This window comes from Sus scrofa, chromosome 13 (genome assembly GCF_054392235.1).
Source record: "Sus scrofa isolate SSC_HxYL_T2T_F1_AM1 chromosome 13, Sscrofa_HxYL_maternal_Yorkshire_Landrace_v2.0, whole genome shotgun sequence".
NCBI lineage: Eukaryota > Metazoa > Chordata > Mammalia > Artiodactyla > Suidae > Sus > Sus scrofa.
This window is the reverse complement of record NC_139395.1, coordinates 176,811,494-176,833,637: the sequence shown is the minus strand read 5'-3', so window position 1 is coordinate 176,833,637 and position 22,144 is coordinate 176,811,494. Positions and strand designations below refer to the sequence as shown.

General features: G+C 36.5%; 2 protein-coding genes across 2 annotated transcripts in view; one reads left to right on the top strand and one right to left on the bottom strand.

The window, feature by feature from the left end:
- Positions 1-22,144, bottom strand: part of LOC146397788 (uncharacterized) — a 797,689-nt gene that overhangs the window by 280,491 nt on the left and 495,054 nt on the right. The window lies entirely within an intron of this gene.
- Positions 661-1,587, top strand: LOC100623704 (olfactory receptor 5K3-like). Its single transcript, XM_003358868.3, has one exon. It carries the CDS (start codon positions 661-663, stop codon positions 1,585-1,587), a length of 927 nt encoding a protein of 308 aa, XP_003358916.3.

Here is a 22,144-nt window from a genome sequence, read left to right as displayed (position 1 = left end):
GAAATGATTTAGATATATGGACAAAAATAAACAATCATAGAGAGTCAGTGGGTATGAAAATGGGTATGACACTGGAAAAAGGAATAAAAGAGGTAATAATAAACGGATATTTTTTTCCTTAGCTATCCAAGATTTCTGTCTTTAAAACTGAATAGACCTCTCCTTAAACTTGGCATTCTTCATGCAATTCTAAAGTATAATATTAACACAAATATTATATGCTTTTTTAAAACAAGCCCTTCAGTGGAAGTGTATAAGACACTTTTAAACAGTGAATATATTTACTTAAATTTATTTTTAAAATCTTTAATATAAATCTTGACAATAAACTTCTTTGAGAGTACTGAAGAGAATATGGGTACCCTAGATTTGTACACTATACTTGTATAAATTCATAAAGACAAACCTTTTCCTCTGTAGACATTCTTCATGTAATTAGCAAAATAGTCTCCTGAATCCTAAGTTTCAGATTTGAGGTCACAGAGGCTGACATCTTAGAAGAATGTATGTTCCCTAAGAAGGCTGTACACCTGTATCACAGAGACAGAGAAGCTGGAGAAGCTCCTCCTTGTGACGTAAAATGAAATATTTGAAAATTATGAACATTCTAAATTAGAATCTTCTAACCCCATAATTCCTGTCACAACAGATAACACAGAGATGACTGAGGACAACTGCTCCTTGACAGCCGAGTTTATCCTCACAGGATTTACAAATCACCCAGAGCTGAAGACCCTTCTGTTTCTGGTGTTCCTTACTATCTATCTGATCACCATGGTGGGAAACCTTGGTCTGGTGGCACTGATCTTTACAGAGCATCGTCTTCACACACCAATGTACATCTTTCTGGGTAACCTCGCTCTGATGGATTCCTGTTGTTCCAGTGCCATCACCCCCAAGATGCTACAGAACTTCTTCTCTAAGGACAGAATGATTTCCCTGTATGAATGCATGGCACAATTTTATTTTCTCTGCCTAGCTGAAACTGCAGACTGCTTTCTCCTTGCAGGAATGGCCTATGATCGCTATGTGGCCATCTGCAACCCACTGCAGTACCACACCATGATGTCAAAGAAACACTGCATTCAGTTGTCCACAGGGGTGTATATGGCTGGAATCCTAAATTCTATGATTCATGTTGGGCTTCTGTTTAGGTTAAATTTCCGTGGGTCTCATCAAATCAATCACTTCTTTTGTGATGTGCTTCCATTATACCGGCTCTCCTGTGTTGACCCTTATATCAATGAACTGATGATATTTATCTTTGGAGGGTTAATTCAAATTTTCACTGTTATCACTGTAATAATTTCTTACCTTTTCATCCTTTTGACAATTTTCAAAATGAAATCCAACAAGGGCAGAGGGAAAGCCTTATCTACTTGTGCATCCCACTTTCTCTCTGTCTCAATATTCTATGGTTCTCTTCTATTCATGTACATTCGACCAAATTCAGTTAAAGAAGAAGACAAAGATATACCTATTGCTACTTTCTATACTTTAGTGATTCCTTTATTAAATCCTTTTATTTATAGTTTAAGAAATAAGGAAGTAATAAATGTCATGAAAAAAATTATGAAGATGTCATAATGTTCTGAAACAATTATCAAGACCTGTGGTAACTGACTTTAGGCTGATAAAACATTTTTCCAAAATCAAGGACACTGATAAAGTGGAAAATGGCCACTTTGTGTATAAAATATGAAATTACTAGTGTATGAGTCATGCTTAGTGTATGAGTCCAATAAATATGTTAAGAAGGGAGATATTCTGTTAAAATATATTCCAAAATCCAACCCACCAGATTTTATCAGGAATTAACTAGATGGTTAGTCTTGAGGTCACAGAATGTTTCAGGCTATAATTAGTTCCACCACAAACTGTTTCTTTCAGAGTATAATTAGTTACAATTTTCAACAAATCCAACAAACTCTAGGAATACAATTCATTGTGTACAAAGTCACCTCATTGAATATTGTTACAAAATTTCTGGATCCCAAGGCATAATCTAAAAAACTCCCCCCACATCTTAAATTCTCAGAAATTAATTCTCCTTAAGCCACACTGTGTGACAGGAGTAAACTATATATTTCCATCTGAATCTCAGTTCTGAATTTGTTCAAGAGACTGTGTTTGAAAATGGATTCATGCATGATACGTATTCTCTAATCAATAAACAATTTCCTCTTTATTGTTAGTCAATTGTTGATTAAGTTTACTAAAATAGTGTGTCTGAATACAGTCATGATTTATTTGAACATTGTGCTACTTATATTGCCATCACTATGTATTTGGTACTTCCATGTACTTTGCTTTTGATTGGTAGTCTACCATATATGACAGGGTAATTCCTGAATATATTAATTAAATAAAGCTTTTACCCCTCTCTGATACTATTAATTGATGTGTTTGTTATTATGAATACCACTAACCTGGACTGATCCAAATAAATTATGGATATATGCATAGATTGAACCAAAAGGTGGAAGGGCTGTTCAAGTGTAAATGAGGCAAAACTATTAAAAAATTTAAACATACAAACGAAAACATTTATTCATCATTATATGTGTAAAAAATGAAAGAAAAATAATTTACTGAGAACCTACTATGTGCAAGGCACTAGATATTTTATGTATATTACCTACATGACATAATTAGACATGATTTTTCATGTTTTTCCTCAGGAAAAATCTCATACTTTGAATATTAAGGATCTTGCCCAAGTTCATCCTTGCTGCCACACTGAGCTAGAATTCAAATTAATACTGTCTTTTCTGGCACATGCTTGGGAGTATAAAAATGGAGATCCTTGTAAATTTGGACATTTAGTCTTAAGTAGCATCAGAAGCAAACTGTGCCTTTAAAAATGGGGACATAAGAAAATCATGGACTTGGAAAAGAGACTTGTGGTTGCCTGATGGGAGGGGGAGGGAGTGGGAAGGATTGGGAGCTTGGGCTTATCAGACACAACTTAGAATAGATTTACAAGGAGATCCTGCTGAATAGCACTGAGAACTCATGCTGCAACAGAAGAAAGGGTGGGGGAAAAACTGTAATTGTAATGTATACATGTAAGGACAACCTGACCCCCTTGCTGTACAGTGGGAAAATTAAAAAAAATAAAAAATAAAAAAATAAATAAATAAAAATGGGGACATATTTTTATTCTTGAAGGAAAACAGGAATGGGTGTGACCAGAGTCCATATTTATGGAAATGAGTATGGTACTGGGAATCAGGATGAGGAAGGTGAACCATGGGCTAGAACCAGAAAGCTGACAGAACTACTAGTGAGAGTTGATGCTGCATACAGAAAAAGGTAGAAGTGGATCCAGTTACCGAGAATTTATTATCACTAGTACCAGTATTAGTATTTTTCTGCTTAGGGCCACAGAAAATGCATATGAAAGTTCCAAGTCTAGAGGGATCTAATCAGAGCTACAGCTGCCAGCCTATGCCACAGCCACAGCAATGCAGGATCCGAGCCATGTCTGCAACCTACACCACAGCTCAAGGCAACTCCATATCCCCAACCCACTTAGCAAGGTCAGGGATCAAAGCCGCATTCTCATGTATAATAACTAGACTTTTTTCTGCTGTGCAACAATGGGAACCCCAAGGTATGTACTGAGACTTTAAATACCACCCTAAGGAATCTGAATTGATCTTAGAGACATCAAGCACTGACATCTTCCTGGAGCAGAGTAATATGATCTTATCTTTCAAAAACCTGACCTTGCAAATGATTGGAAGGAGAGCCAAAGAAAGGAGACTAACTTCGAAAATTCATATATCAGATGAGGAAAAGTGAAAATACAGAACACTCTAAAAGGAAAGGACGCTACAGATATGAGCAAAAGTTTGGGGAAAAAAAGTAAGTTGTAGCTGTTGGATAATAAAATGAAGGCCTATCTTCTTCTAGTAAATTTCAACCATGTCATAACTGATTTCATGTCATTAATACTTAAATGGTGCCTAATACATCTGGTCATTCAATACACATTTCCCTCAATAGTTTTCAATATAATTATGTAAGTACATATGTAACAGGCTTACTATTTTTTACTGTGAATGAATTAGAATTGAACAAATCTTAATTTCTTAAATTTTAATTTCTAATATTATAAATGCTGAAAGGTATAACCCATATAAACAGGGCTCTTTAGGGTCCTACCACATTTTACATCAGGAAGGCATGTAGATACAAAATTTTGAGAAGCTGTGAGTGAAATGGATGTATATCATGTACCCACTTCCTGTTAATGGATATATTTTTTTGTTATCTGATATGCATGCACTATTCTAAGGGAAACATTTTCCACAATTTCTGTTCTGCATTTCTGCACCACCACCCACAACCCTTTGCAACACTGAATCCCAGATGTCTGTTAATGGAATATTATGTCGCTTATTTGAGGCCAATGCAAAAAAAAAAGAGGTGATTTTCTGGAAGTTTCTAAGATGTATGTGTAGTTTACTTAAAAAAAAAAATCCATGAAATACTCCTTTATGAGGAAATATTAGGCTCTCTGTTTCAGATCTTCTTAGCCCTTTATAACACAGATGTTTATAAGTAGATATTTCTCTCTCAGTATTACTTTAGCTCCATCCCATAAATTCATGTATGTTTTGTCTTTATTTCCATTTAACTCAAAGTATTTTCTATGTTCCCCATGATTTTTCCTTGGACTCACTGACTATTGAGAAGTATTTGTGTAAGTTTCATATACTTGTGAGCTTCTCCAATTTTTGAGTAGTTTTGATTATAAACAGATATTGGAATTTTTAAAATGATATAATTTTCTATGTTCATATGGTAAGATCATGTTTTCTCCTCACCCTGATGATGTGAAGGATTACATTTGGTTTTCTGTGGTTAATTCATGTAGTACAGGGAAGAAGTAGAGTTTCAGCTGGATACAAAATTAATTTGGAGCCTCAAGAATTTTTAGTTTTTCAATGATCATAACTTCTCCTTACTATACCAAAATATCCAAAAATTATATGGAAGAAGACTGCTTTATGAATTTTAAATATAATGCAGAGTGATTGAACATAAAGCAATATGGCAAAATGCAAAATGTATACAGAGATATAGTAAACTAAATATAGATGAAGAAATATACCAAAACTACTTAAAAGTGAGAATATGACAAAAGGGTAGTTTCAGATCAATAGAGAAATGATGGTGTTTGCAAAATAATCCTGTCACTGAAAAATAAGATGGGATCTCTATTATCTTAAGCCACATTATATTTCATATGAACTAAAAAAGTAAGAAACTATAACGAAAACAAATAGTAGGAAAAATACTCTTGAGAAAGGAAAGAATTTATACCAAAAGATCAAATCTTGAAGACATAAACAGATGACTGGATTATGGGATTCTCCTGATCATTTGCATTTTGTCTCTCAAACTATTTTCCAATTTGCTCCTCTGTGTCTTGTTTTATAATCAATGACCAAAGTAAACGCTATTTCCCATAGTCACTCTCTTTTCAAATGACTTCTCGCTAGATTTGCACAGTGGGAAGCACTGATAAGAAACTAAAGAATGTGTCCATGTTGGGACAACACTATTTCTCCCCCTTTCTTCTGCTATAGAAAATATCTCCTACACAAGCTGCATCCTGTCACTGAGTCCACCTCCTACAGGAAAACTGTTCATGTGGCTGAAATCATGGGTTCTGTCAACACCACTCAACCCTTTAGAAGCTTCCTACCCTTAGTAATCTTTGGACTGCCTTACTGTTCCATGACTGACTATTTTTGTGTTTATAATACTTTGGAAATTTTACTAAATTAAAATTTCTTTCCTTAAGTAGTGGGCAAGGGCTTAGATTTTCTGAGTTAATCCTCTTACAATAACTATATAAAATGCAAAAACTTTCTAAACTAATTTAAAAAAAGCAGTGGGCATTGGAGAGATGGTTGACTAAGACTAACTTCCTGTCATGAAATCACCAAAATCACAATTAAGTGCTGAAGAACCATAGACAAAAAGACTAGAACCTACCAAAAAAGACCTTCTACATCCAAAGACAAAGAAGAAGCCACAATGACAGTAGGAGGGGCTCATTCACAATACCATCAAAACTCATACTGCCAGGTGGGCAACCCACAAACTAAAAAATAGTTATACCGCAGAGGTTCTCCCACAGGAGTGAGAGTTCTAATGCCACACAAGGCTCCCTAGCTTGGGGGTCTGGCAGCAGGAAGAGGGGACTCCAGAGCATTTGACCTTGAGGGCCTGTAGGACTTGACTGCAGAAGGTCCACAGGACAGGGAGAAATAGAAACTATACTCTTGGAGGGTGCCCACAAGGTCCTGTGCACACCAGGACCCAGAGAAAGAGAGGGACTTCATAGGAACTAGGTCCAGACCTACCTTCTGGTCTTGCTGGGTCTCTTGGGAGGCGGGGGGGGGGCAGCTGTGGCTCACTGCGGGGACAAGGACACTGGTGATGGTGGTAGACGGGAGGGCTCATCAGTGTGAGGTCTCCTGGAGGAAAACCTGATACAAAAACCTGGCCACACCCAGCAGCCTATAGGTTCCAGTGCTGGGACACCTCAGGCCAAACAGCCAGGAGGGTAGGAACATAGTCCCATCCATCATCAGATAGGCTGCTTAAAGTCCTCCTGAACCCACAGCTGACTTTATACATAACCTTTGACATGGTCCTGCCCATCAGAGGGACAAGACCTAGTTCCACCCACCAGTGGGCAGGCACCAGCTCCTACCACCAGGAAGCCAACACAAAGCCACTGGGCCAACCTCACCTGCTAGGGGGAAGACACCAGAAGGAAGCATAACTATAATCATGCAGCTTGCAGAACATGGACCACAAACACAGACAATGAGACACAATGAGTCTGCAGAGCAGTATGGTCCAGACAAAAGAACAAGATCAAACCTCAGAAAAACAACTAAGTAGGGGTAGGCAACCTACCTGAAAAATGATTCATCGTAATGATAGTACAAATGATCTAAGATCTGAGGAAAAGAACGGAGGCACAGAAACAGAAGATACAAGAAATGTTTAGCAAGGAGCTAGAAGATATAAGGGACAAACAAGTAGAGTTGAGTAATACAATAACTGAAACGAAAATGCCCTAGGAGGGAACAAGAGCAGAATGAATGAAGCAGAAGCATGAATAAGTGAGCTGGGACGCCTAATGGTAGAAATCACTGTTTCAGAACAGAATAAAGAAAAAGGAACCAAAAGAAATGAGGATAGCCCAAGAGACTTCTGGGATATTAAATGTATGAACGTTTGCATTTATTGTGGCCCCAGAAGGAGAAGAGAGAGAGAAAGGGCCTGAGGAAATATCTGAAGAGACAATAGCTGGAAACTTTCATAACATGGGGAAGGAAAGAGTCACCCATATCCCTAATTACAGAGAGTCCTATACAAGGTACACCAAGGATGAACACCCCAAGAGACATAGTGGTCAAACCGACAAAAATTAAGGAGAAAGAGAAAACATGAAGATCAATAATGGAAAAACAGCAAATAACGCACAAGGGAATCCTCATAAGATTATCAGCTTTTTTTTTGTTTGTTTGTTTGTTTTTAGCAGAAACCCAAACCCTGCAGGTTATAAGGGAGTGGCACAATACATTTGAAGTGATGAAAGGGAAAAAAGTACAACCAAGAATACTCTCCCCACAAGGCTAATGTTCAGATTCAACAGAAAAATCAAAAGCTTTACAGACAAGCCAAAGCCAAGAGAATTCAGCACCACCAAACCAGCCTTACTATTCTAAATATGTATCTATGAAATATATATAAAATTGAAATGAATCTGACAGCAGAAATATCTCAAAGGAAGTAATAGTACCTCACCAGTTATCAATCTTGTAGAGTTCAGGGAGATTACTTGTCCTGGGATGGCTGCTGCCTGTCAGTTCAACTTTCCAATTCTTTTAGGACAATCGCAGGTACACTACGCCTAAGGCAAATTAATCTTACTCTTTTTATCATGACGATTAGGTCTTGGGATATATCAGGAGAAGCCTTTTAGCTCAATGTTTGGATTAAAGTATTTACAGCAAATGTCATTACTACGTATTTCTGGAGGTATAGGTCACAGGTTTAGACCTGGTCTACTGACTCCTTTTTTTCCCCTAATGTATACTGCCAAGCATCAGAAAAGGAGTGAATGGGTCCCAATCCACATGCTTCAATTATTCTCCAATGAGAAATCATGCTATTGCTTATGACCTTAATTTGTTAATTTTTATGATTGTACAATATTCCCATTGTTCTGATTATATTCTGTAAGTATTCTAAATTTTTCCCCCTTTATCCACTCTTATAACCTAAATACTACCTTTCTAATGTAAGAAGTCAGTATGTATTTCTTTGAAAATCATAAATTCCGTTTGTCTAATTAGTCTTTTATTTGAATGAAAAGGTTCACATCAAGGCATGAGTATACAAAATGGTGTTACCTGTCAAGTCCTTTTTTAGGTTGGGTTGGTATAAAATAGGCATTTTCAATATATAAAGATATTCTATAGATTTATTTTAATAACCTAGGAATTTATATACATATTATTTAATGATATGTAGATGTAAAAGATATCACAATGCTAAGTTCATCCATTTTTCTTGAACACTGCTGCTGTTGGATGGAACCACCACTGAAATACTAACACAAAAAGAGTAGTATATTCATGATAAATGTGTATAGATTTTCTTAATTTAGAGACTGAAAAGAATTCTTAGTTCCTCTCTCTTTTACGTAAATAGATAAACATTTTTAATCATCATTTTACAATATCTTGTGCTATTGAGAAGTTTCTGACAACATCATCCTAGACTGTGTTCAAGGAATCCACACAGTTAGGAGTTAGCTGCAATGAAACACCATGGGATATAGACATTTTTTCTCAGTCCGAGTTTTGAAGTAGATAGGGCACAATCTTAATAGTATTTATATTGGGTATGTGTGAACACCTTTGTAGTCCAAGTTTTCTTTTTTAACATTGATTTCTTTTAATATAGCAGTTCTCAAAATTTAGTGGTCCTCTTAATTACTGAAAAGCTTGTGGAGGCACAAATTGTTGGATTCTGTCAGATGAATTCTTGTTTCAAATGCTGTTGCTGTTGGTTGAGGACCATTATATATAACAAGTATTTTAATAATAAATTAAGTAAATATTTTAAAATCGAGAGCAGTCAAAATGGAGTTTCTGCACTTTTCTAATCTCTACTTGAACAGTACTATGTAAATATTCTAAAGATTTCCACTCTCAGTTTGGATGAAGTACCATGGACATTTTAAAATACTTTTTTTCTTGTAAAAAATGGACTAACAGTGATGATAACCAATCAAAATCCTCTTAGGTCAAGAATGTGAAAGAGAGATACTTTGGTTTCATTAGAAAAAAAAAATAGATGTCAAGCTGAATCAAGTTTTGGACCATTATTTTCAAAGGAATTTCATATACAAGTTATTCCTTGTGCTATAATACTGTGATGATTCCCAGTTTGATAAGGCACCTTCTAAGTCAGCATCATTTGGTGGTTACAGCTACCAACTGCATCATGATAGTTCTATTTATTTTTCAATATAAAGAAAGAGTCTTTCTAAATATACAGTGTTTGTATTAGCTAGGATAATTCAGGATAGTACCAATAGGAGATACACACAGATAAAACACACACACACACACACACACACACACACATCAATTAATATCTTCATCTCTATCTAAAGCATTTCTTATTAGATTTGCTTCACATTGGTATGGAAGATGAGGACACCGAAAATCTGCTATCTGCAAGAGAGAGATCTTGGAAAGCTGATGGTAATTTTAAGGCTTGAGAACAGGAAAGCTGATATAGATTCCAGTTCATGTCTGAAAGTCTGAGAACAAGAACATTGAGGGAAACATACAATTGATGTTCCTGATCAATCATTTTCCACTGCTTTTCTGTTCCATTCAAGCCAACAATTGATGAGATGACATCCACCAATGTCATCCTTGGTGCCAGCCACTTCACTCAGTCCATGACTTCAATACTAATCTCTTCTAGAATCATCTTCATAGACACAGAGAAATAATATTGGGAGTTCCCATTGTGGCTCAGTGGTAATGAACCTGACTAGTATCCAGGAGGATGTGGTTTTGATCCCTAGCCTCACCCAGTAGATAAAGGATCTGGCATTGCCATGAGCTGTAGTGTAGGTTGCAGACATGGCTCAGATTAAGTGTTGCTGTGGCTGTGGTGTAGGCCGGCAGCTGAAGCTCTGGTTTGACCCTAGCCTGGGAACTTCCATATGCCACATATGTGGTTCTAAAAAGCAAACATCAACCACAAACAAAAACAGGAAAACAAACAAAGCCCCCCCCCAAGTCCCCAAAAATATTGTTAAGTAGATATCTGGGCATTCCTAGGCCATGTCAACTGGACACAAATTCAACCATCACAGGTCTAGCTGTTGTCAATGTGGCCACCATATAGAATTTCTTAAACTGTACTTAAACTTCAGATAAAAACAATAGGATACCTGGGCCAAGACGGCAGAGTAGAAAGACCTGAGCTCACTTCTTCTCACCAAGACATCAAAATTATATTTATTTACAGCACATAATGAGAAAGACCAGATTCTATCAGAAAATATCTACTACAGCTGAAGGTATAAAGAGGGAACCACACTGATACAGGGAGAAGAGGCAGAGTTACACTATAATTAAGATTTACACTCCCAGGCAGGTGACCACAAATACAAGAATAATTACAATTACAGAGGTTCTCTCCAAGGAGTGAAAGATCTGGACTCCACATTGGGCTCTTGAGCTGAGGTGGGAGGTTCCTGAACCAGGAAGTCCAGCTCACAACTTCAAAGGCCAGAGGTACTTTCTTTCATGAGACCCAGAGTACTGTGGAAAATAGATGCTCCATGCTTGAAGGACATGTACTAAGGACATGTACTAAGGTCACATGCTCTGAGACCAAGGATAGAAACCATAATATGAAAGGAGCCTTTGTCAGACTGACCTGCTTATCTTGAAGACACAGCTAGAGAGGCAGGGGAACTGGACCTCATGCTGGGGATGAAGACACTGGTCGCAGCCATTTTTGGGAGCTCATTCTACCATGTGGACACTGGTGCTGGCAAGTGCTTTTTTTTGAATCCTCCCTCTAGCTTGTTAGCCTTGCGACCCAGCCCTCCTCTTGCCCACCAGTATGAGGCTATCACCTTACATCTGACAGAACGACTACCATCAAAGTCCACAAAGAGCAAATGCTGGCAGAGATGTGGAGAACAGGGAGCCTTAGGGTAGGTTGAAAATTTGTGTAGCCACAGTGGCATATAGTACACAGGTTCCTCAAAACTGAAAAATTAGACTACTAAATTATCCAGCAATTCAACTGCTGGGTATATAGCTAATGAAAATGAAGGCACTAATTCAAAAAGATACAGGAATCCCATTGTCCTTAGGATAATTATTTACAATAGGCAAGGTATAGAAGTAACCTAAAAGTCCATGAACACATGAATGGATCATAAATATATCATATGTGTGCATATATACACCCAATGGAATATTACTCAGCCATAAATAGAACGTTATCGTGTCATTTGCAACAACATGGATGACCCTGAATATTATGCTTAGTGAAATAAGTCAGACTAAGACAGATATTATAAAATGCCACTATAAGTGGAAGCTAAAAAATGAAACAAGTGAATGAATATTAGAAATCTGAAACAGATACACAGATATATAGAAAAGCTAGTAGTTAACAGTGGGGAGAAGAAAGGAGAAAGGCAATATGGTGTAGAACAGGCACATTCATTCTGCTGTGAATAAAAGCTATGAAATATATTGTATAGCACAGGGACTATAGACAATTTTCATTAGAACTTTAAGTAGAGTATAATATATACTTTTTTCTTTTAAAAAATACTGTTGATTTACAATGTTGTGCCAATTTCTGCTGTACAGCAAAATGACAGTCATACTAATAGCTAAAAATTTGAATCACTATGTTGTGCACCTGAAACTAATATTGTAAATCAGCTATATCTGAAAAATAAAGAAAAGACCCTATCATGGTTATAATTCCACCTAACATGATATGATATGCTCTGTTCTATGAATGCACTAAACCCTTCCACAGAGAGGGCAAAATATTTACTCTTGTTTTTAATATCTGATAGCTTAAATACTATGATATATAATTTTCAAGGCCTAATTATACATATTTAGTCACTATATTTTATAAGGGAATGATGGTATAGAGAAAACAAAATATCTGCTACACACACGCCCGCGCGTGCACTGCATGTGCGTGCGTGCGCGCGCACACACACACACACACACACACACACACACACACACACACATGTATTCTTACCAAACTAAAGAAGAAATACTCAGGGCCTTTCTGTAACTGATCATATGGCATTTATGATTACTTTCTTCAACTACCCAATCCATATTCCCATCATCAAGCACTGTCCTTAGTTATATCCTGTCATCATTTCCAGATATTATTTCTTCCTCTTATTGTGGAATGGTGGTCCATCTTCTCTATTTTCAGGATCAGTCACCTCAGCCAGCACAGTTACTCACTTCTTTGATGATTCGGGGGAAGGAGGAGCCCAAAGTGGCCGTCTTAGCTCCCACCTCAATGGAATCATTGTGTGTTCTGTGGAACCATTCCTCCTTCTGGCTCTAAGTCCTCTAGGCCATCAGAGCATAACATCTGGGAAAATGAAGCTAAAATTATGCTAGTGGATCACTAGGTGTAACAGTGCCTGTTGCCACTTCCATTTCTACCATTGATTGCCAGACCCATGAATCTTAGTTATATGAAAAAGAGTACTATGTATTGGATGTTGAATCAACCAGCACATAGCCTTCTGAAGAACTTTGATCCTCAAAGGTTTTGTCTTCTAGGAAGTGCTGTAACTGAGTTGTAGATCAGTCCAGTCCATTATTCTCTCAAACCAGCTGCTTCATAATTTAGGAAACAGAGTAAGATAGTCAATTTCATAATGATAGGGCCATTTCTGTATTTCATTTGCTGGGAAGTGAATTCCTTGAACAGAAGCAGTGCTGTGTCGAATACTATGAAGGTGAATAACAAATTCTCTAAATCCATAGATGGTTGTTTTGTCAGAAGCAGCACTTGCAGGGAAGACAAATCTGTATCTATGGTAAAGCCTATTCTATTAAAAACAACCGAATCTCAACCAAACATTAAAAAAACAGTCCTGGCCATTGATCTGTGATATAATGTCTGGTCATTTATCCTAGGAAGTAAAATTTGCAAGCAGACTTTTTTTTTTTCTTTTTTTCACTTATAGTGATTTTTATTTTTTTCCATTATACCTGGTTTACAGTGTTCTGTCAATTTTCTACTGTACAGCAAGGTGACTTAATCACAAATACATATATAATTCTTTTTCTCACGTTACATGCTCCATCATAAGTGACTGGACATAGTTCCTAGTGCTATACAGCAAAATCTCATTGTTTATCCATTCCAAAGGCAATATTTTGCACCTATTAACCCCAAATTTCCAATTTATCCCACTCCCCACCCCTCCTCCATGGCAACAACAAGTCTATTCTGCAAGTCCATGATTTTCTTTTCTGTGGAAAGATTCCTTTGTGCCATATATTAGACACCAGATATAGGTGATATCACATGGGAGACTGACCTGAGAAAACATTCATAAGGGTGATGTCAGAGAATGTTTCCCAATGTTCTCTTCCAGGATTTTAATGGTGTCTTGTCTTACATTTAAATCTTTCAGCCAATTTTGAGTTTATTTTTGTGCATGGTGTGAGGGTGTCCTCTAGTTTCATTGATTTGCATGCAGCTGTCGAGGTATCCTGGCACCACTTGCTGAAAAGACTGTCTTCTCCGCATTTTATGTTCTTCTCTCCTTTGTCAAAGATTAATTGTCCATAGGTGTCTGGGTTTAATTCTGGGTTCTCTACTCTATTCCATTGGTCTGTCCGTATGTTTTGGTACCAGTATCACACTGTCTTGATGACTGTGGCTTTGTAATATTGCCTCAAGTCTGCGAGAGTTAAGCCTCCTGCTTTTTTTTTTTTTTCCCTCAGAATTGCTTTGGCATTCTGGGTCTTTTGTGGTTCCATATAAATTTTTGGATGATTTCTTCTAGTTATGTAAAAAAATGTCATAAGTAATTTGATAGGGATTGCATTGAATCTGTACCTTGCTTAGGGTAGTCTGGCCATTTTTACAATACTAATTTTTCCAATCCAGGAACATGGAATATCTTTCCATTTCTTTGAATCCTCTTTAATTTCCTTGATTAATGTTTTATAGTGCTCTGAATACATGTCCTTCATCTCCTTGGTAAGGTTTAGTGCCAGGTATATGATTTTTGGGGGTACAATTCTAAAAGGTATTGTATTTCCATATTATTTTTCTAATATTTCATTGTTAGTACACAGAAATGTGAGTGATTTCTGAATGTTAATCTTATATCCTGCTACTTTACTGAGTTTCTTGATCAGTTCAAGTTGTTTTGGGGTTGAGTCCTTAGGGTTTTCTACATACAGTTTCTTGCAATCTCCATACAGTGATAGTGTTACCTCTTCTCTTCCTAGTTAGTTGCCTTTTATTTCTTTTGTTTGTCTGATTGCCGTGGCTAGGACTTCCAATACTATGTTGAATAACATGGTGAGAGTGGACATCCTTGTCTTGTTCCAGTATTTAGTGGGAACTCTTTCAGCCTTTCTCCATTGAGTATTATATTTGCTGTGGGTTTGTCAGAAATGGCTTTAATTATGTTAAGGTATGTTTCCTGTATACCCACTTTGGTGAGAGTTTTGATCATGAATGAATGTTTGAGTTTGTCAAATACTTTTTCTGCATCTACTGAGTTGATTATGTGGTTTTTGACTGTTCTTTTGTTAATGGGGTGTATGAGGTTGATTAATTTCCATTATGTTGAATCATCCTTTTGAAATTGGAATGAATCCCACCTGGTCATGCTGTATGATCTTTTTTTATATGTTGTTGGATTCGGTTGGCTAAAATTTTGTTGAGAATTTTTGTGTCTATATTCATCAAAGATATTGGCTTTTGTAGCATCCCATAGATTCGGAGTGGTTGTGCCTTCATTATTATTTGTCTAGAGGTATCTTTGAATTTTCTTCTTGATTTCCTCATTGACCCATTGGTTTTTTAGTAGCATGTTGTTTAGTCTCCATGTAGTAGGTTTTTCTCATTTCTTTTCCTGTGGTTGATTTCTAGTTTCATGCCATTGTGGTCAGAGAAGATACTTGAAATAATTGCTATACTCTTAAATTTCCTGAGGTTAGCTTTGTGTCCCAACATGTGATCCATCCTTGAGAATGTTTGATGTACACTTGAGAAGATTGTGTACTCAGATATTTTTGGATGTAATGTCCTGAAAATGTCAATTAAGTCTAATTTGTCTATTGCATCCTTTAGGATCTCTGTTGCCTGATTGATTTTCTGTCTAGAGGTGCTGTCCATTGATGTGAGTGGGATTTTAACATCTCCTACTATGACTGTATTCCCATCAATTTCTCCTTTTATGTCTGTTAGTATTTGTTTTATAGTATCTGTCTGTTAGTATCTGGGTGCTCATATGTTAGGGGCATATATATATTGACAATTGTAATATCCTCTTCTTGAATGGATCCTTTTACCATGGGATAGTGTCCTTCTTTGTCTTTCTTTATAGCCTTCATTTTAACGTCTATTTTGTCTGATATGAGTATTTCAACTCACAGATTTGCAGGAAGATTTTATGCAGTGCACTGCAATGCTCAGTACACGAATCCTTTGCTTGCAACACTCTCCTTCCCTGGGCTCCCTTCAGGTCTGCATTGAAATGTCACTTCCTTGCCAAGATTTTCCCTCAGTATCCCATAGTGGTTGATACTCTTGGCCAGGTCTTGCCATGATTCACTGTATCAGTTATAAATGTAGAGATATTTTTAATCTGGATAATTGCTCTTTTATTCTCTATACATATTGTAATCTCTTGGAGGCAGGGACTACACATTTGTTCCTGCCTCTTCTTCCTGTGCCGAGGCAATGTTTCTAGCTCATTATCAGTAAATACTCAACTTTTAAAATAAATTACTAAAATATTTCTTTCATATTTTATTTCAATAAAATATAGAAACTAATAAAAGTTCATAACTGTTAATATTTTTTAGGGGCCCCACCTGAAGCACATGGAAGTTCCCTAGCCAAGGGTTGAATCAGAGTTGAAGCTGTTGGCCTATGCCCCTGACATGGCAGCACCAGATGCAAGATTAACTTTTGTCTTATTGTAGGTTTATAGGAACATGACCAGTCCTAGGTGGACAGTTGCAAGAGCAAAGGATTCCTGCTCCAAGAAGTTTGCAAATGACCAGCCCCACCCCTTTCTCTTTTAGTATAAAAGAAGCCAGAATTCTTTCATAAGTAAGACAGTTCTTTGGAATACTAGTCCATCATCTTCTTGGTCTGCTGGTTTGCCAGATAAAGTTGCTATTCCTTGGCCTGACAATTCTTCTCTCAATTTATTGGTCTGTTTTACAGCAAGTAGTAGGATCTTGGACTCAGTAACATTCTCACTTGTCGTGGTTGTTGTTTTGCTATTGCAAATGATGCCATTAAAACCTTTGCTTTAAATACATACATATGCATATGTTTACACTGTATACATATATAGATATATATATATATATATGTGTGTGTGTGTGTGTGTGTGTGTGTGTATTTATACACACTGATCCTTCCATAATGGAAAATTGTCCAGTATAATCAACCTGTCACCAGGTTGGTGGCTAATCATCCCAATGAATGGTTCAATATTAGGGACTCAATGTTGTTGTCTGTGCCTCTGTGCTGAGAGACTGGCACTCAGAAATGGTCTTAACCAATCTGGGCATGGTGAGAGAAGTCCGTGTGGCTGAGCCCAAACATAACTTTCTGCTCCCATTGCTCCTTTTTCTCTTGAGGCAATTAGGTATGACAGTGTTACCTGGAGAAAGAGATGGACTATGGTACACAGAAGGGGTCATCCTATCCACTTCATTATTAATCCTCCACTGCTGAAGTTATCCTTCAGCTAGCATTCACATGGCACACAAATAACTTCAGGTTTATGTGTATTTAAAATGATCTATCCACATACTTCCACAAATTTACTTGTCAACAATTTTCCAATATTCTTGCTTCACATTCCCTGACTATCCAGGTAAACCACTGGCTCAAGCTCATGAATCACTATATAATCATATGTCTGGCAACTTTGCCTTTGAGGCAAGTTAACTACGAGGTGGACTCCTCCAAGTTCTGCCCTTTGGGAGGATTTTTCCATCACCACTGTCCTTCAGGGGTGTCCCAGAAATGGAAGTAGTGCCATACTTGTCCAGTTTTGGATGGTGTCATAAGGTGCTGTGCCTCTTTTTGATTGTAAGAAGGACCAGATGCAACAACTTAGATGTACCTTACAAGTTATATCTCCCCATGACCCACCAAAGTGACCTTCCAGAAGTTTCACTGAGTTAAATGGGTCATGAATTTTGGATAGATATATTTATCACCTCTGTCTGCAAATGTCTACCAATAAGTCTATAGGCATTCCTATTACTGCTCACTAGGTCCAATCAGCATAATGTGGCACTGTGATACCTTGTGGGGGAGGAAGAAATCAAGATCCTACAGAAAATGTTTTAGAATCATATATGTGACTAAAAAGCCTTATATCTGGATATATGGAAAATTCTCAACATTCTATAATGAGAAAATAAAACACTCAATAAGAAGAGAGAAAATTTGACAGACACTTCATAAGAAATACCTATGTCATATAAGGGCACACATATATGCTAAATATAAATTTTTATTGGGGAAATGCAAATTAAAAACATAATGAGATGTCATGACCCACTTATTGAAAAAACTAAAACTGAAAATAATGCCATTTGCTGCAACATGGATGGAACTAGAGACTCTCATACTGAGTGAAGTAAGTCAGAAAGAGAAAAACCACTACCATGTGATATCACTCACTCACATCTGGAATCTAATACACAGCACAAATGAATCTTTCCACAGAAAAGAAAATCATGGACTTGGAGAATAGACTTATGGTTGCCCAGGGGAGGGGGAGGGATTGGGATCTTTGGGTTAACAGATGCAAACTACTGCTTTTGGAATGGATTAACAATGAGACACTGATGTGTAGCACTGAAACTATGTCTAGATACTTACAACAGAGCATGGTAATGGGAGAAAAAATTATGTATACATGTATATGTAACTGGGTCCCCACGCTGTACAGTGGGGAAAAAAAAGTATGTTGAGGTAAAAAACAATAAAAAAAAGAAAATAATACTTCTAATGGAAGCAACATTGTCATACACCACACTAACAAAAGTCAAAAACAACATGATTATCTCAATAGATGCAGAAAAAGCATTTGACAAATTCCAACATCCATCCATGATCAAATTCTTACCAAAGTGAGTATAACAGAACAAACCTTAACATAATCGAAGCAATTTATGACAAACCTATAGCAAATATAATATTCAATGGAGGAAAGCTGAAAGCCTTCCCAGTAAATAATGGAACAAGACAAGGATGTCCATTCTCACCACGTTATTCAACATAATATTGGAAGTCCTAGCCAAAGCGATCAGACAAACAACAGAAATAAAAAGCATTCAAATAGGAAGAGAAGAGGTAACATGGTCACTGTATGCAGATGACATGATACTATACATACAAAACCCTAAGGACTCAACCTAAAAACAACTTGAACTGATTAATAAACTCAGCAAAGTAGCAGGATATCAGATTAACATTCAGAAATCAGTTGCATTTCTGTATACCAACAATGAAATATTAGCAAAGGAATACAAAAATACAATACCTCTTAAAATTGCACCTTGAATACAGTAATACAAAACCCAGTCTAAACAAAATATGAAAGGACTTCTCTAAACCAAAAAGAAAAGAAGGAAAGAAAAGGAGGAAAAGGAAAAAAAAAAGAGGAAGAACTAGGATTGAGGAAACCACAATCAGAGAGCAGTCACTCAAGTAAGCCAGCATACAGATTAAATCATGAACATGTTTAAAACAAAATAAAATTAAAAAAGAAAAAAAAGAGTCATAAAAATCATAAACTGTGGGCAAGGGAAGTAAGGAAATAAATAGACTTAAATTTTTTTTGTTTATTTTCTTAATTTTAGTATAGTAATGAAGTGTTTGAACCTACAGGACTATCAGGCTACAACACACAATGATAGGAAGGGGTTAGCATACTTAAAAATAGGGCACACACAAACCAAAACCAAATATTGCATTCACAAAAAATGAAAGAAAAAAAAAACACTCATGCAGAAAATAATCAGAGACCATAAAAACAAAAAAAGAAAGGAAGAATGGAGAACCATAGAATCAACCGAAACACGAGGTTTAAAATGGCAAAAATAATCATCAATTATCACCTTAAATGTCAATGGACTGAATGCTCCAATCAAAAGACACAGAGGGGCCGAGTGTATAAAAAGGCAAAAACCTTCAATATGCTGCCAATGAGAAACTCACCTTAGGACAAAGGACACATATAGATTGAAAGTGAAGGGTTGGGAAAAAATATTTCATGCCAATAGACATGACAGGAAAGCAGGAGTTGCAATACTCATATCAGACAAAATAGACTTTAAAATGAAGGCCATAAAGAAAGACAAAGAAGGACACTATTTAATGATTAAGGGATCCATCCAAGGAGAGGATATTACTATCATCAACATATAGGCCCCAAATACAGGAGCACCCAGATACACACAACAAATATTAACAGACATAAAAGGAGAAATTGATGGGAATACAATCATAGTAGGAGACTTTAATACCCCACTTACACCAATGGACAGATTCTCTAGACAGAAAACCAATAAAGCAACAGAAATCCTAAGGAAACAATAGAAAAGTTAGACTTAACTGACATCTTCAGGACACTACATCCAAAAAAATCAGAATACACATTCTTCTCAAGTGCACATGAAACATTCTCAAGAATCAACCAAATATTGGGACACATAGCTAACCTCAATGAATTTAAGAGCATAGAAATTATTTCAAGTATCTTCTCTGACCACAATGGCATGAAACTAGAAATCAACCACAGGAAAACAAATGAGAAAAAAACCTACTACATGGAGACTAAACAACATGCTACTAAAGAACCATTGCGTCAGTGAGGAAATCAAGAAGGAAACTAAAAAAATACCTTGAGAGAAACGATCATGAAGGCAAAACTTCTCAAAATCTATGGGATGCTGCAAAAGCAGTGCTCATAGGGAAATTCATAGTGATACAGGCCTTCCTCAAAAAAGAAGAAAGATACCAAATCGACAACTTAACCCTCCACCTAAACAAATTAGAAAAAGAAGAACAAAAAAGACCTAAAGTCAGCAGAAGGAAGGCAATTATAAAGGTAAAGAGGAAATCAATAAAATAGAGACTCAAAAAACAATACAGAAAATTAATAAAACCAAGAGCTGGTTCTTTGAAAAGGTAAACAATATTGAGAAAACCCTGGCTAGACTCACTAAGAAGAGGAGAGAAAGAACTCAAGCAAAATTAGAAATGAAAAAGGAGAAATCACAATGGATACTGCAGAAATAAAAAAAAACATAAGAGAATACTATGAACAACTATATGCCAACAAATATGACAATCTGGAAGAAATGGACAATATTCTAGGATCTTACAGCCTGCCAAAACTGAATCAAGGAGAAACAGACCAAGTGAACAGACCAATCACTAGAAATGAAATTGAAGATGTCATAAAAACACTCCCTACAAATAAAAGCCCAGGACCAGATGGCTTCACAGATGAATTTGACCAAACATATAAAGAGGAACATATAATCATCCTCCTTAAATTTTTCCAAAAGGTTGAAGAAGAAGGAACACTCCCAAAGACATTCTATGATGCCACCACTGCCCTAATTCCAAAACCAGACAGAGATACCACCAAAAAAGAAAACTATTGGTCAATATCTATGATGAATATAGATGCAAAAATTCTCAACAAAATCTTAGCCAACCAAATCCAACAACGTATCAAAAAAATTATACACCATGACCAGGTAGGGTTCATCCCAGCTTCACAAGGATGGTTCAACATAAGCAAATCAATCAACGTCATACACCACATTAACAAAAGAAAAGTCAAAAATCATATGATCATCTCAATAGATGGAGGAAAATCATTTGACAAAGTCCAACATCCATTTATGATCAAGACCCTCACCAAACTGGGTATAGAGGGAACATTCCTGAACATAATCAAAACCATTTATGATAAACCCACAGCAAATATAATCCTCAATGGGGAAAAACTGAAAGCCTTCTCACTCAAATCTGGAACAAGACAGGGATGCCCACTCTCACTACTGCTCTTCAACATAGTTTTGGAAGTCCTAGCCACAGCAATTTGACAAACAAAACAAATAAAAGTCATTCAAATAGGAAGAGAAGAGATAAAACTGTCACTGTATACAGATGACATGATACTATACCTAGAAAACCCTAAGGACTCAACCCCAAAACTACTTGAACTGATTAATAAATTCAGCAAAGTAGCAGGATATCAGAATAACATACAGAAATCATTTGCATTTCTGTATACCAACAATGAAATATTAGAAAAGGAATACAAAAATACAATACCTTTTAAAATTGCACCTCACAAAATCAAGTACCTGAGAATACACCGGACCAAGGAGGTAAAGGACTTATATGCTGAGAACTATAAAACTTAAATCAGAGAAATCAAAAAGATGTAAGGAAATGGAAAGATATTCCATGTTCATGGACTGGAAAAATCAATATTGTAAAAATGGCCATACTACTCAAAGCAAACTACAGATTCACTGCAATCCCTATCAAATTAACCATGACATTTTTCACAGAACAAGAAAAAACAATCCAAACATTTATATGGAACAACAAAAGACCCAGAATTGCAAAGGAAAACCTTAGAAACAAAAACCAAGCAGGGGGCAAAACTCTCTCAGACTCAAAGCAATATTACAAAGCCACAGTCATCAAAACAGTGTGGTACTCATACCAAAACAGACAGACAGACCAATGGAACAAA